Below are 14,128 nucleotides of genomic sequence, written 5' to 3' on the forward strand. Positions count from 1 at the left end.
TATACAGTAGGAACACAGCAGGCATAACACCTGAACAAAGTGTAGTTCAGTTTGTTCGCAGCTGAGTGAAAGAGAAACCTGATTCATAAAAAGAATATTGATGGTGTGACAGCGAGCAGACACTGATGATCAATGCTGTTCAGTTAAACCTCATGAAACCGAGGCTGCAGGCTGCAGACGTGGGATCTGCTCTGCTGCTGCTTCTGCTCAGAGAAAAACAACCTGAAACAGCATTTGGAATCAAATTGAATCATTTATTATTGTTGCAGCAGCCGATATCATTTCTCACCAGGAATATCAACGAGGAAAGAAGCCGAAAGAGAAGAAGAGGCAGCAGGACGGCCTGAGAGACGAGCAGCGCTGATCAGCTCCATCACCAAAACAGATTCATCATCCACAGAGAAACGAGGAGCGACTCTGCTCAGAGCGCTTTCGTTCCTCCTCTTGTTCCTCACGCTGATGCAAACAAGTGGTTTTATTGTATTTGTGTCAAAATCTTGTGAGATTGCAGAAAAAAACCCTCAGAGCCAACAGACGCCGACTGCTCGGCAAAAACACTGAGCTCAGTTTCCGTCTCAGACATTTCAGAAATGTGTGTTTGTATCTTCAATCAGCTGAAAGTTCACACAGAAATCAGACAGCAGGAAGAAAGCTCAACAACAAGACATAAAATGTGTTTACGGCACAAACAGGACACATTCTGCTTCCTTTACCTTTCCAATGATGATCTGCTGGCAGCTGTGATTCAGTCAAATAACCAACACATGCAGCGTGTTGTGCAGGACCGAGCCTTCCTCCTCCTCCAGTAAAGGCTAAAGATATGTGTGGATTGATCCAAAGAGCCAACATCTCAGGCTAAAGACAAAGAGGGTCAGAGCCTTACCTGTCCTAGATTAAACGGTAAATACCTTTCCAAAGAATCCAGGCTAAGACAACAGAAGACTGAACCTCAGTTGTCCTATAGCTCTAACTAAGCCTTTGTCGTTCTTGAGTAAAGGCTAAAGACCAGCTGGACCCGTAACTCTCCCAGAGTCCAGGCTAAAACCTTCGGTTGTATCAGAGTCCAGCTGAAATGCTACGGAGGACTCAGCCTCAGATGTCCCAAGCTGGGCTGTCCCAGAGTCCAGACTACAGCCAAGGTGGGAGTGAGCCTTGGTTGTCCTACAGTCCAGGTACAGACCACAGGGAACAAGCCTTAGTTTACCTTTAATCCAGACCCAAGACCAGCTGAGCCTTAGATGTCCCAGAGTCACGGCTGCAACACAGGACTGAAGACCAGGTGGACTCATCCTTAGCTGTCCTTAATTTAAATTCCCTTATCTTACTTAGACTGAAGGCTTATGGCCAACATGAACTGAGGCTGAAGTTGTCCCAGAGTCCAGGCAACACACCAAGAAGACTAAGACTAAGCCTTAGCTGTGTTGAAGGACTCTACCTAAGATGAACTCCATAGATATATATATAGCTATAGATAAAGAGGACAGAGCCTCAGCCTCCCTCCTGACATGCCAAAGAGCAGACTCTAAACGACCCCAGGGTCAGAGGTCATAATGACGGGGTAGAGTACAATAAATCTGATAGAGAGATTATGTTGGAGTTAAAAGAAGGATTTATTCCATTAAAAGTTTCATATTTATACTGGCACTTTGGTCACATCAGCTGATTCAACACAGTCAAATTTATGAAGTGAAAAACTTAAGAAAACAAACTGAAATACACTTTAACCTCAAAGTTAAAACAAACACATCACAGAGTTACTCTTATAGTCAGAAGCAGAACAGTCTCTCTTTAATGAAAGAAACAAACATCTGAAGGATTCACATTTAAAGGACCCGTCAGAGGTCAGAGGTCATCGATCATAAGACCACTGACTGATTTCATTCATTGTCTCAGGAAGAGTTTAAGTCTCGATTTGAAATCCTGAATCTGCTTTAATCAGAGGCTGCATCACATTCAGCTCCTCTGCTCTCTCATCTCACCTACAGGATACGTGCACTCACACCTGAGCTTATAGCCTCAGTGTGAAACATCTCCACGTTCTCCTGATCCAGTGAAACAATTGAAACAAAAAAAAGAGAAATAAATAAACGGGTAGAAAAGTTATCTCAACATGCGTGCTGTCAGAATGATTCTCAAAAGTACATCGATTAGATTCATGTTCGATTTGTAGGTCCAATGATTGACAGGACAGAATGTTTGTAAATCAGATCCAGTCAGAGGAGAAACAAATCTTTCACCGAGCAGCTGCTCGTTAACACCAAACCCCATTAAACCCACAAAGAGAATAAGCTCCTCCCACATCCAGCTAAACCCTCCAACCAGAAGCCAGGAGAAGAAAAAGCCTCACAGCCCCGTCCGCCCGCTTCAAACCAAAACAAACCAAACGCACCCAGAACAGAGGGAGGCAGAGGCAGCGAGAAAACCCCAAACATCCAGCGAGAGAAAGACGGAGGAGAGACGAGAGAGACGGAGGTAGAGAAAGACGTCCTCCACTCTGCTGGGACACGTCTACGGGCAGGACGGAGGGACTGCTGGTTCAAACAAGGCCTGCAGAGACACAAACACACACACGTTAACACACTGATAACATGCTAACTGTCTGCTAGCTTACAGAGCAACACAAACACACACACAACACACATTAACACACTGATAACATGCTAACTGTCTGCTAGCTTACAGAGCAACACAAACACACACACAACACACATTAACACACTGATAACATGCTAACTGTCTGCTAGCTTACAGAGCAACACAAACACACACACATTAACACACTGATAACATGCTAACTGTCTGCTAGCTTACAGAGCAACACAAACACACACACAACACACATTAACACACTGATAACATGCTAACTGTCTGCTAGCTTACAGAGCAACACAAACACACACACATTAACACACTGATAACATGCTAACTGTCTGCTAGCTTACAGAGCAACACAAACACACACACATTAACACACTGATAACATGCTAACTGTCTGCTAGCTTACAGAGCAACACAAACACACACACACGTTAACACACTGATAACATGCTAACTGTCTGCTAGCTTACAGAGCAACACAAACACACACACACGTTAACACACTGATAACATGCTAACTGTCTGCTAGCTTACAGAGCAACACAAACACACACACGTTAACACACTGATAACATGCTAACTGTCTGCTAGCTTACAGAGCAACACAAACACACACGTTAACACACTGATAACATGCTAACTGTCTGCTAGCTTACAGAGCAACACAAACACACACACACGTTAACACACTGATAACATGCTAACTGTCTGCTAGCTTACAGAGCAACACAAACACACACACGTTAACACACTGATAACATGCTAACTGTCTGCTAGCTTACAGAGCAACACAAACACACACACACACACACTGATAACATGCTAACTGTCTGCTAGCTTACAGAGCAACACAAACACACACACACGTTAACACACTGATAACATGCTAACTGTCTGCTAGCTTACAGAGCAACACAAACACACACACACACACACACATTAACACACTGATAACATGCTAACTGTCTGCTAGCTTACAGAGCAACACAAACACACACACACACACGTTAACACACTGATAACATGCTAACTGTCTGCTAGCTTACAGAGCAACACAAACACACACACACACACACTAACACACTGATAACATGCTAACTGTCTGCTAGCTTACAGAGCAACACAAACACACACACACACACATTAACACACTGATAACATGCTAACTGTCTGCTAGCTTACAGAGCAACACAAACACACACACACACACGTTAACACACTGATAACATGCTAACTGTCTGCTAGCTTACAGAGCAACACAAACACACACACACACACATTAACACGCTGATAACATGCTAACTGTCTGCTAGCTTACAGAGCAACACAAACACACACACACACACATTAACACACTGATAACATGCTAACTGTCTGCTAGCTTACAGAGCAACACAAACACACACACACACACATTAACACACTGATAACATGCTAACTGTCTGCTAGCTTACAGAGCAACACAAACACACACACACACACACTAACACACTGATAACATGCTAACTGTCTGCTAGCTTACAGAGCAACACACACACACACACACACACACACACACACACACACACACACACACACACACTAACACACTGATAACATGCTCACTGTCTGCTAGCTTACAGAGCAACACACACACACACACACACACACACACTAACACACTGATAACATGCTAACTGTCTGCTAGCTTACAGAGCAACACACACACACACACACTAACACACTGATAACATGCTAACTGTCTGCTAGCTTACAGAGCAACACACACACACACACACACACGCACACACACACACACACACACACAGCCAGAGAAACTGTTAAATGTCTCAGACGCTCGAGCTCGTGCACCATCACTGTTACTGAGCCTGAAATGACAATCGTTTATTTATCCGACGTTAACGTGGAACATTTAAATAACAAAGCACAAGATAAACCTGCTGACTGACTGTACACATGCTGAATTAAAGATATACAGTGTAAAGGAAGTAAAGAGAGAGAGAGAGAAAGAGGGAAAGAGAGACAGACGGGGGGGGAGAGGGGAAAGAGAGAGAGAGGGAGAGGGGGGAGAGAAAGAGACAAGGGGGGGGGGGGGGAGATAGAGGGAAAGAGAGAGAGAGGGAGGGGGAGAACGGGAAGGGAAGAGAGAGGGACAGTTTGGACAGAGCTGTAAGCTGACACTAATTGCAGAGTCACTGACTGCTATTTGGCAGGAGACCGCTGACTACACACACACACACACACACACACACACACACACACAAACACACAAACACAAACAGCTTGAGTGTGTTTACTAACAAACACACACCCTTCTCTCTCTCGTCCAAAATGGCAGATGGGAGCTTGCAGCCTATCAGAATTGGTGTGAGTCATATCAGAGAACACACACACACACACACACACACACACACACACACACACACACACACTTTCCTAAAACAACTCATTTTAATGTGTGTTTACAGTCTTCTTCTGTCAGCAGGGTCAATAAAACGGAACATGAAGGTGAAAGTGAAGCAGGAAACCAGCTCAGATCATTCACAGACTCTAAATCTCCCTGAATATGATGGTTTGCTTCGATGGTTCAGAATCTATCATTCACGCTATCATCGCATTTCCCCCGCCGGGTTCCCTCCGGCTGCTCCGGCTTCCTCCCACAGTCCAAACACTCGTTAGGTTCACTGGTGACTCTAAATCGCCCGTAGGTGCGAGTGTGAGTTGCTGTCATGTTTTTGTTTTAACACTTGAAATAGTGAAGATATTTTTGGTCTTGGTTTTATTGTTTTGTTTTGTGTAAAACTGAATGAAAAACAATCAATGATTCACTTCACACATCGTCCACTGACTGAACTATGTCCAAGATCAAGAAATAACTAAATGTTTGATATTTTAGAAACAGCTGCTCATTTATGAAACATGTTCTTTTAAACATGTCAGTGTGTCCAGGTAAATATAAATATTGTTTCTGACCACACAGCTTCAGTCCAATGACTCGTTGGGACGTCACTTTATGTCAAAAGGTCAAAACATGTAGAAACATTGATTCTAAAGATGTATTGATCTGAAGCAGCAGAATATTAAAGAGGAGGAACTCTTAATGAAGATTACTTTATTAAAGTCACACATAAATCACAGTGTAAATGCTGTGTGTGTGTGTGTGTGTGTGTGTGCGTGCGTGCGTGCGTGCGTGTGTGCGTGCGTGTGTGTGTGTGTGCCATGCAGTAAGTTAAGTTTGTATTAATGAGCCGGCTTGAGCCAGACGCAGCAGAGGCTCCATTAACCCTGCGCTCTGCAGAGTCCAACAGAGAAGAAGCTGCTCGTTTATCATCAGGACATTACAGGGTGTGATATTTTTAACTGTGCTGTCAGCGCCCCCTACAGGCTGCAGGCTTCATCACAGCCACAAGATGAGCAAACAACACATGAGAGGTTTACCCGTTTATATCTCAGCACACTCACAGAGAAGCGTCTCTCTCCACGTCAGACTTTGGTAGAAGAGGAGGTAGACGTGTGACACTTTGGATCCTACATTCGACAAAGCCACACTGTAAGTGTCATAGCAATTTCACGCCTGATCCAGTTGTAATTTTCATGGCCGTGTCCTCGTTGAATAAGCAGCAGATGAACTTGGGCCGTGTTGGTCGTTGGATGAGGGGTGGTCAGTGCAGTGGTGGTGCACTGCCATCCTGAGGCAGCAGAGAGCGACTGTGCCATGGACCATGGCATACAGTAAGTTCCTGCTCTTTAAAGAGCCTCATAAAGATCTGATATACTGTTGAATGAAGGTGATGGGAAAGCAGACATGTACGGCGAGTTCTGTTTCCTCGTCTCCTGACATCATTATTAGCTGTTAGACCAGGACTGCCTCCTCCAACGCCTGCTCCACCTCAGGAGACTCCTGCTCGAGCCCTGCGCCGGCCAAAAACTCCAGGCAGAGCAACATCAAGCTCTCCATCATGCACGCTCACTCTGATGCACGCACCAACATACACCATCACAAGCTCACAGGCCGATTTTTATAAGCTCAAACACATCTAACAGAGCCACCGACAATCATGCTCACAATATCAGCACAGACTGCCCAGCGTTTGTTAGGCGGGCTGTGGAGATTACAGCCATGTGATCCAACAGCAACAAGAAGTCAATGTAAGTGCACAGCGTCTTTCTTCGTGTGGACAGAGATTCTGCTGAGGTGTGTGGCTGCAGTGTGTGTGACTTTAATCTGATCCGACCAGGCTCTGATAACACTCCTCTGTATGAACTTCATTCATTCCTGTGTAACTATACTTTGTGCCCTGATCGTGGCTTGTTTAACTAGCGACAGGGTGTCGGACAGGCCCTGAATGCATCGGCCATGCACTTTAAACCACGCTCTATATGTGATATGAAAGGGTCGTTCAGGTGTGACCCCCTCAGACTGAGTGACAGGTGGATACAGGACGTTTGTGTTTCATGAGCGTGAAGCTGCAGCTCACTGTGAGATGTATAACATTACATGTGTGTGTTTGTGTGTGTGTTATTACCTTTGGCCTGCTCCAGGTCAGAGGTCAGCTCCTGTTCTGATTGGTTGGGAGGTCTGTAGGGCGGGGGTTGTCTCGGAGGGGGCGGGGCTACACCTGCCTGCTGTAAAGACAGAAACAAACAAACAAACTTGGTCTTCACAGAACATATGAGAGGTGTTCTAGTTAGTGACAGGTGAGTAGATGAGTGCTCCCCCTCAGTGAGGCTGTGCTGCCCCCTGCTGGACTCTACACGACTCACAGTTAGAGGTCAGTGGATCAGACAGTGTTTGTGATGTTAGAGAGAGGAGAGAGGAGAAGTTGTGTCAAACATCCTTCACACAGCCGGCGAGAGTTTCAGATTCAGCAGTAATTAACTCTTAAATAACTCCTGACGTCTCTCTGTCACCAGGCGCGAGGATGTTCTTACCGGAGACTTTGTCCTCTTTGTTCTGTGTTTACTGGTGGAGGCTGTCAGAGACACAGGCTGAAACACACACACAGCGTGATCATGTGTTTGTATCCACAGTGTGTCTGACACATTTGTAATCTCATGCACACGGTGTTTCTGTCTGTAGGGGAGGTGAGCTGAACTTCACATGATTATTTCCAGAAATCAGAGAAAAAGACGCTTCAGACGTTTATTGGCATTTATTCTGGAGGGTTTAAATGAGGTCAGCACACTGTGAGCCTCCAGATAGGTCTTTGATTTCTGCCATTGATCTGGACACAGCTTCATATGACAGAAAAGAACAGAGAAGCATCACCCTTCTTTATTCTCTCTGATCCTGAAACAATGCCGGGTTCAATAGAGAAATAAACTTATATGAGCCTCGCAGTGTGCAGGTGCCTCTTGTGCCCTGAAGTACGGTGTCCACCCTGTCTGAACGGGGATGTGGTGAGTGTGCTTGTACCCGTGGAGTGGCAGACAGGCTCTGGACGATGAAGACGACGGGGCTCGGAGCTGATTTGATGGCACCGACCGCCTCCTCGTGACTGGCAGCTTGAAGGTCCACACCTGACACCTGCACGCGCAGAAACACGCAGTGATTGTTGTTATTTATTCATACGACTGTGGAGGCAGCTAAGTGTGTGCAGCAATCGTTTTATCGTATAGTGTCGTATCGTACACATCGTATCGTACACATCGTATCGTACACATCGTATCGTACACATCGTATCGTACACATCGTATCATACACATCGTATCGTACACATCGTATCGTACACATTGTATCCTTCTCATCGAATCGCATCATATCATATCCTATCATACTCATCGTAATGTGTCGTACTCATCGTATCGTGTCGTATCGTGTCGTATCGTATCGTGTCGTGTCGTATCGTGTCGTATCGTGTCGTATCGTACTGACCGCATCATCTCAGACGGGGCCTTACCTCCAGGATCTTGTCCCCGGTCTTCAGACACTGAGTTTTGGCAGCAGGACTGTTCTGTAGAACCTGTTTGATGAAGATCCCCTTCAGCTCCTCTCCGTTCCTCAGACGCTTGATCACATGACGACCTCCCACGATGCTCAGCCCCAGAGACTGACCCTCCTCAGGCCACACCTCCACCCTGCAGACAGACACACAGGTTATTACCCCCATGGCGTGCGTGCCTGGGATGCTTCCAGATGTGAGGCTTAAAAAGGCCCCTGAGCTCTTTATGAAGCGTCTTGCTAAAGAAATTACTTGTTTTTGACGAGCTAAATCATTTTTCACAGCCCAAACTGGATCATAGTTGTTGTAATGAATGTATGTGTGGGTGTGTGTGTGTGTGCGTGCGTCTGTGTGTGTGTGTTACCTGCGGGGGGGTCCCCAGTGACTGAAGGCAGGAGTCTCCTCGCCCTCCCCCTCCTCTCTCTCAGGAAGATCACTGTAAACACACAAACACACACAGTCAGCTACAGGTTTCTGCTCTGCTTGTTTCTGATTGGTTGCAGGTGAAGCAGGCCGGTTACCCGTGGCTTCCTCTGATTGGTAGAGAGGCTCCTCCCTGGGCCCGCCTCTTCCTCCTCTTCGTGTCAATCATCCTGACAGACCTGCACAGAAGAACAACAACAAAACATGTTTCAATCAGGACATTTCTCTCTTTGCAGCAGAATAAAACTTCCTGTTGAACACACAAACAAACTGGTCCTATAGTCAGCTGTATGCTGTGACATACTGAGCCACAAGGGGGCGCCACAGGACTGTAAAACAACCAGGCAGACAGGCGGAGAGGGAAAGGAGGTTTAATCTGTCAGACCTGCCAGCCCTCATTCACACAACCACAACTCTCAGAGCACTGACCACAGCACACGACCTCTGACTCCCCCACAGCCCATGACTCCCCCTCCTCCTCCTCCTCCTCCTCCTCTGACCGCAGATACAGACCACTAATCAGCAAAGGAGAAAGCTTTGAGTTTTGTGCCATCAGCTGTACCTGCCTTAGATGTGTGTTGTTCTAATGTTGTTGTTGTTGGTTTAGAGCTTTGTAAAAAAACATTTTGTGAAACAATTTTAGAGGAGGAGAAGAAGGAGGTGTGGGAGATACTGACTCGGTGTCGGTGTCCGTCAGCGTGAGCTCGGAGTCTGCTTCACTGTCTCTGGAGTCTGGGAGACCTGTTAACACACACACACACACACACACACACACACACACACACACACACACACACACACACACACACACACGCACACGCACACGCACACGGCACGAAAAGTTAGTTTAGTCATATCTGCAGGACGTCAAACACAGGCTTTTATTTTGAAAGTTCATCACACAGGGCCTGCTGTGTGTGGCATCATGTGACGTCTCTGTAGTGAAATGTTTTGGTTTAAAGTCACTAAATGAAAATATCCATGTTGTTTAGTGTGTTTAGTGTTTGTTCAGTGTTCCATTACTTCATCATGTGACTAAATATAACATGAATCTGAGGTGAGTAAAAGACAGATGATAGACAGACGAGGAGAAAGAGGAGGAGAAGTGCATGAACTCTTACAGAAGGCCAGGTTAAACACAGACACATGACGACTTGCAGTTTACATTTGTTTTTTTAATTTAGTGTATTTGTACATCCATGATCCATACTGCATCGAATGTAATTCTTTGGTTTGGATATCTACATTTTTGTATCTCTGTGTAATTTTTTTGAAGTCTTTTATTTTGTAGTTTTAAAACCAAAGGCAGTCATAAAAACTTTCTCAGAGTCTCAGATGCTCCTGGACCTGCTGTGTACCTCTCGCTCTCTCACCCAGGATCAGTTTTCCCACAGACGTGATGCTCTCATGGTCCGATCTCTGCAGCTCCTCCTCCTCTCGCTCTCTCAGCTCCTCCTGCTTCTCTCTCCTCCGAGTCTGAGAGGAGAAAACAGAAACTTAAATCACTGAAAAATCGGAAACTGAAAAACTTAAAAATACTAAAGGATGAAAAAAACCATCCAGACTGATTGAGCGTCTCACCTCCTCTGCTCCTCTGGCCCGGCTCAGGGAGTTGAGCTTCCACTCCTCCCACGACGGAGGAGGTTTCCTGGGGAGGGACCCCGTGCTCTCCTCTACTTTCTCCTGCCTCTTAACCTCTACCTCCTTCTTCTTCCCCTCCTCTCTCTCCTCATCCACAGCCATCTCCCTGCCGTCCTCCACAGACAGGATGAGGTCAGAGGTCAGGGAGGAGGTGGCGTATCGAGGCACACCTCCATCCAGGATCAGCTCTGGCTCCTCCTCCTCCTCTTCTTGTCGGAGGTCTTCTGGTAGGATGGAGTTGTCACCGAAGCCCTGAAACATACAAAACAGCCTTTATTAACAATGATGAGGTCAAAGGTCACAGCAGCAGGACAGTGGCTGAAAACAAAGATGCCTAAGCAACACAAGTGGAAGCAAAGTGCCGTCCTCATATAATATATCACATGTCTTAGCATCAAAGGAGGAGGAGGAAGGAAATGGAAGGAAGGAGGAGGAAGAAGAAGGAGGTGGTAGAGGAGGAGGAGGAAGAAGAAGGAGGTGGTAGAGGAGGAGGAGGAAGGAGAAGGTAGAGGAAGGAAGGAGGAGGAAGGAAATGGAAGGAAGAAAGAGGAAGAAGAAGGAGGTGGTAGAGGAGGAGGAAGAAGAAGGGGGAGGAGGAGGAAGTTCACTGTTCACTCCAGCAGTAGGTACATACAGAACACAGTGAACATGAAGTGTCACAGAAATATCTGAGACACAGGCTGCTTCCCAAGTCTCTTAAATTGCATCCATGTTTCCTTCACTTGCGTCGTTCACTTGCGTCTTAGTCCCTCCCACCAGAGATGCATGGAGAGACGCGAGGAAACCAAGAGAGGAGAGAGGAAACGAGGGAATGTTTTTTAAGAGACATGAGACGTCCTTTCCGATGAAGCGTCACGTGCTGCGACGTCCGTTTGTGATGATCGCGTCAGCTGATCACCGCTGGATCAGCTGTCAGTCTGCTTTAACAGCTGTTTGTGTCTGCACACATGTGCTCTGTATTCTAATGAAACACACAGTAACAGTGTTTCCTCTCTGTAACCTGTTACCTGTGTAACAAACACCTGCACATGAAGAACAGGCTGCAGTCTGTGTTCCTGCTGCAGAGCCAGACGGACATTTCTTACCAGCACTGTGTCTTTATATTATTTGTTCATTATTTACATTTGTGATCACTGATCATCTGATCTGAGTTAATTATTTAATCAGCGCCCTGTAAAGTCTGTTTTAAGGTCCGCTTCTTCCTCTCTGCGATATGAAACTCCGGTGATGTTGTGAAGTTTCACATCAGTCCGATCTGCTGCAGCGTCCAATCACTGACTGATCTGTAATAAGGGGGCGTGTCGGCCAGTAAAAGACTGCTCTCGTGTATCCTCGCTTATCGCTCCTCGGAACTCCCTCCTCTCTCCTCGCTCCTCCGAGCAGCGATAAGAGCTTTGAGACGGTCCTCAATATGGCGGCTCCGGAACTACTTCCGGTTCGGGCGAGGAGCGAGGAGCGAGGAGCGAGGAGCGAGGAGCTATCAAATAAGAGACTTGGGAAGCAGCCACAGAATTAGTCTGCAGCTCAGCATGCTAACATGCTAACATGCTAACAGTGAGAAAGTTAGCATGCTGATGTGTAGCACGTTTAATGTTTAATGTGTTAACCATCCTTTGTATAATGCTAACATTAGCTAGCTTCCATTAGTTAGCATGACATACAGGGGTATCATTAGTTTTACAAAGTTTGGTCGTACTAGCATGTTGACCTGATGATGGCGCTAGATAAGAGGTCAGAGGTCACCACAGTTATGACAGTTCATCCTGAGTGGAGCATGAATCTGTGTATAAGTTTCTGACTCTTACCAGCTTGTTCTGTGTAAACATGTAATCCATTTAAACGTGACTAAATACACAAAGCAGCCCTGTCAATCAATATTCAGACATCAGGTTTGTGCTGATGTTTTTATCACAGCTCCCTCGCTGCAGTGGATCGGTGGTTTCATGCAGGCCTCTTAATGAAAAGTCTCAGTCACTCTGACGGCTCCAGAAGCTTCTGTCCGCCTGCAGCTCGTCTCCTCGTCTGAAAAGCCGCAGCGAGCACTAAATCTCAAACTTGACTCACTTTGAACATTAGCCTTCATCTCTGAACACATAAAGGTTTCCTCCAACTCCCCAAAGAGCCTCCTCAGCAGATACTGAGGGGATATCCTGTTCTTAACATTACGAGGCAGACATTAGCCCGCCGAGGGAAATATTAATGACAACACTTAGGCTAATTTCCATCGACGAAGCCTCAGCGTCAAGGACTCTGCTGCTCTTCTTTTAATTTGGGCCGTATAATGGAGGTGAGGAGCAGACGGCGGCCGCGGCACAGAGCTCATAACGCTAACAGGATGTTCTCAGACTGATGCGTGTTGGCTGTGACTGCACGGCCTCATATTCACAAGATTTAAAGACGTTGTCATTTAATATCTCGGCCATTAGGCGATGAGGACGGTTCAGATGACGAGGTTCAGCCTCTGCAGAGGATCAGACTGCAGAGCGGCACTGCGGCCAGCGTCAAACTCTCACACTTCATCTGATGGTGGAGCTCTCAAGCAGACTGACAGACGGCTTTTTCCACTGCACAAACATTCATTACAGATCGTTTGTTTTATTTTACAGTGAGTCTCTCTTCGGTATCACTGTGATCCATGTCTGAAGATCTGATCTCCATCTGGAGAGGATCAGATCAGACTGTTTAAAGGTCACGTCTGCAGGGGATCAGAGCATGACATCTGAACCTGGGCCTCGACTGTGACTTGTTTTAATTATTTTCTTATGAAATATATTACTCTCCTGCTCTCTTGTTTCGTCCTGCGCGAGTCAGGAAAATAGAGAAAAACACCCCACATGACTTCACAAGACTTTACTGAGGCTTTTCTTTTGTTCGGCCAAAAGTCTAAAACGTGAAGGGCTGTTGTTTCCCAAGACTACAGCTTCCAAACTCAGTAAGAGATAGAAACAGTACGGGAAACAGCTTTGGGTCTGAGGCCTGAAAGTAGGACAACAGAATGTCTGAACAAACACTGCTGAACAAACCGAACATGACCCTTTATGGGACCTAAAACAGGAAGTCGATGTGTGCTCGCATCATTTTGTAAGTTTCAGTTGCACTTTAAACGTTTTTAAAAGTTTCATGCCTGTAAAGAAATCAGCACATTTATTAAAACGTAATCAGTCCTTCGAATGGACTCGTTCTGTGTTCAGCGTCAGACACACAGCTCGGACTGAAGCGTGTTTGTCAGGCCGACGCTCAAACGTAAAGAACCGAGCTCTATGTAGTTAGACGAGCCGTGACCTCATGTACGTGATATCAATGTTTCTGAAACGAACTGAGCGATAATCAATAAAATAACCAATAAAAAGAGGTGACACTAACACAGACGATCAGTTCAATCAGCTGTAAACTCGGTGGCTGGAGTTACTGTTGTGCTCTTAGTGCTGTTTTCTCTCTTGTATTCTGGTGCTAAGCGGTTTGAACTGTGCGCACAGCGTCTCTTTATCTGCACACAGCAGATCAGAATAATGTGAGTACAGCAG

General features: G+C 46.0%; 1 protein-coding gene across 1 annotated transcript; it reads right to left on the reverse strand.

Moving 5' to 3' along the window:
- Window positions 1-283: 283 nt before the first annotated feature.
- LOC138589140 (protein scribble homolog) lies at window positions 284-10,856 on the reverse strand (the record flags this gene model as incomplete). Its single annotated transcript, XM_069659350.1, has 10 exons — window positions 284-2,547; window positions 7,125-7,224; window positions 7,531-7,587; window positions 8,015-8,125; window positions 8,499-8,676; window positions 8,905-8,976; window positions 9,062-9,142; window positions 9,641-9,704; window positions 10,337-10,439; window positions 10,545-10,856. Coding segments are annotated over 10 exons (1,089 nt in total), but the record flags the coding sequence as incomplete, so codon positions are not given.
- Window positions 10,857-14,128: the final 3,272 nt, after the last annotated feature.

This window comes from Semicossyphus pulcher, unplaced genomic scaffold (genome assembly GCF_022749685.1).
Source record: "Semicossyphus pulcher isolate SPU_LCO1_2020_fin unplaced genomic scaffold, fSemPul1.0.p SCAF_126, whole genome shotgun sequence".
Taxonomy (NCBI): Eukaryota; Metazoa; Chordata; class Actinopteri; order Labriformes; family Labridae; genus Semicossyphus; species Semicossyphus pulcher.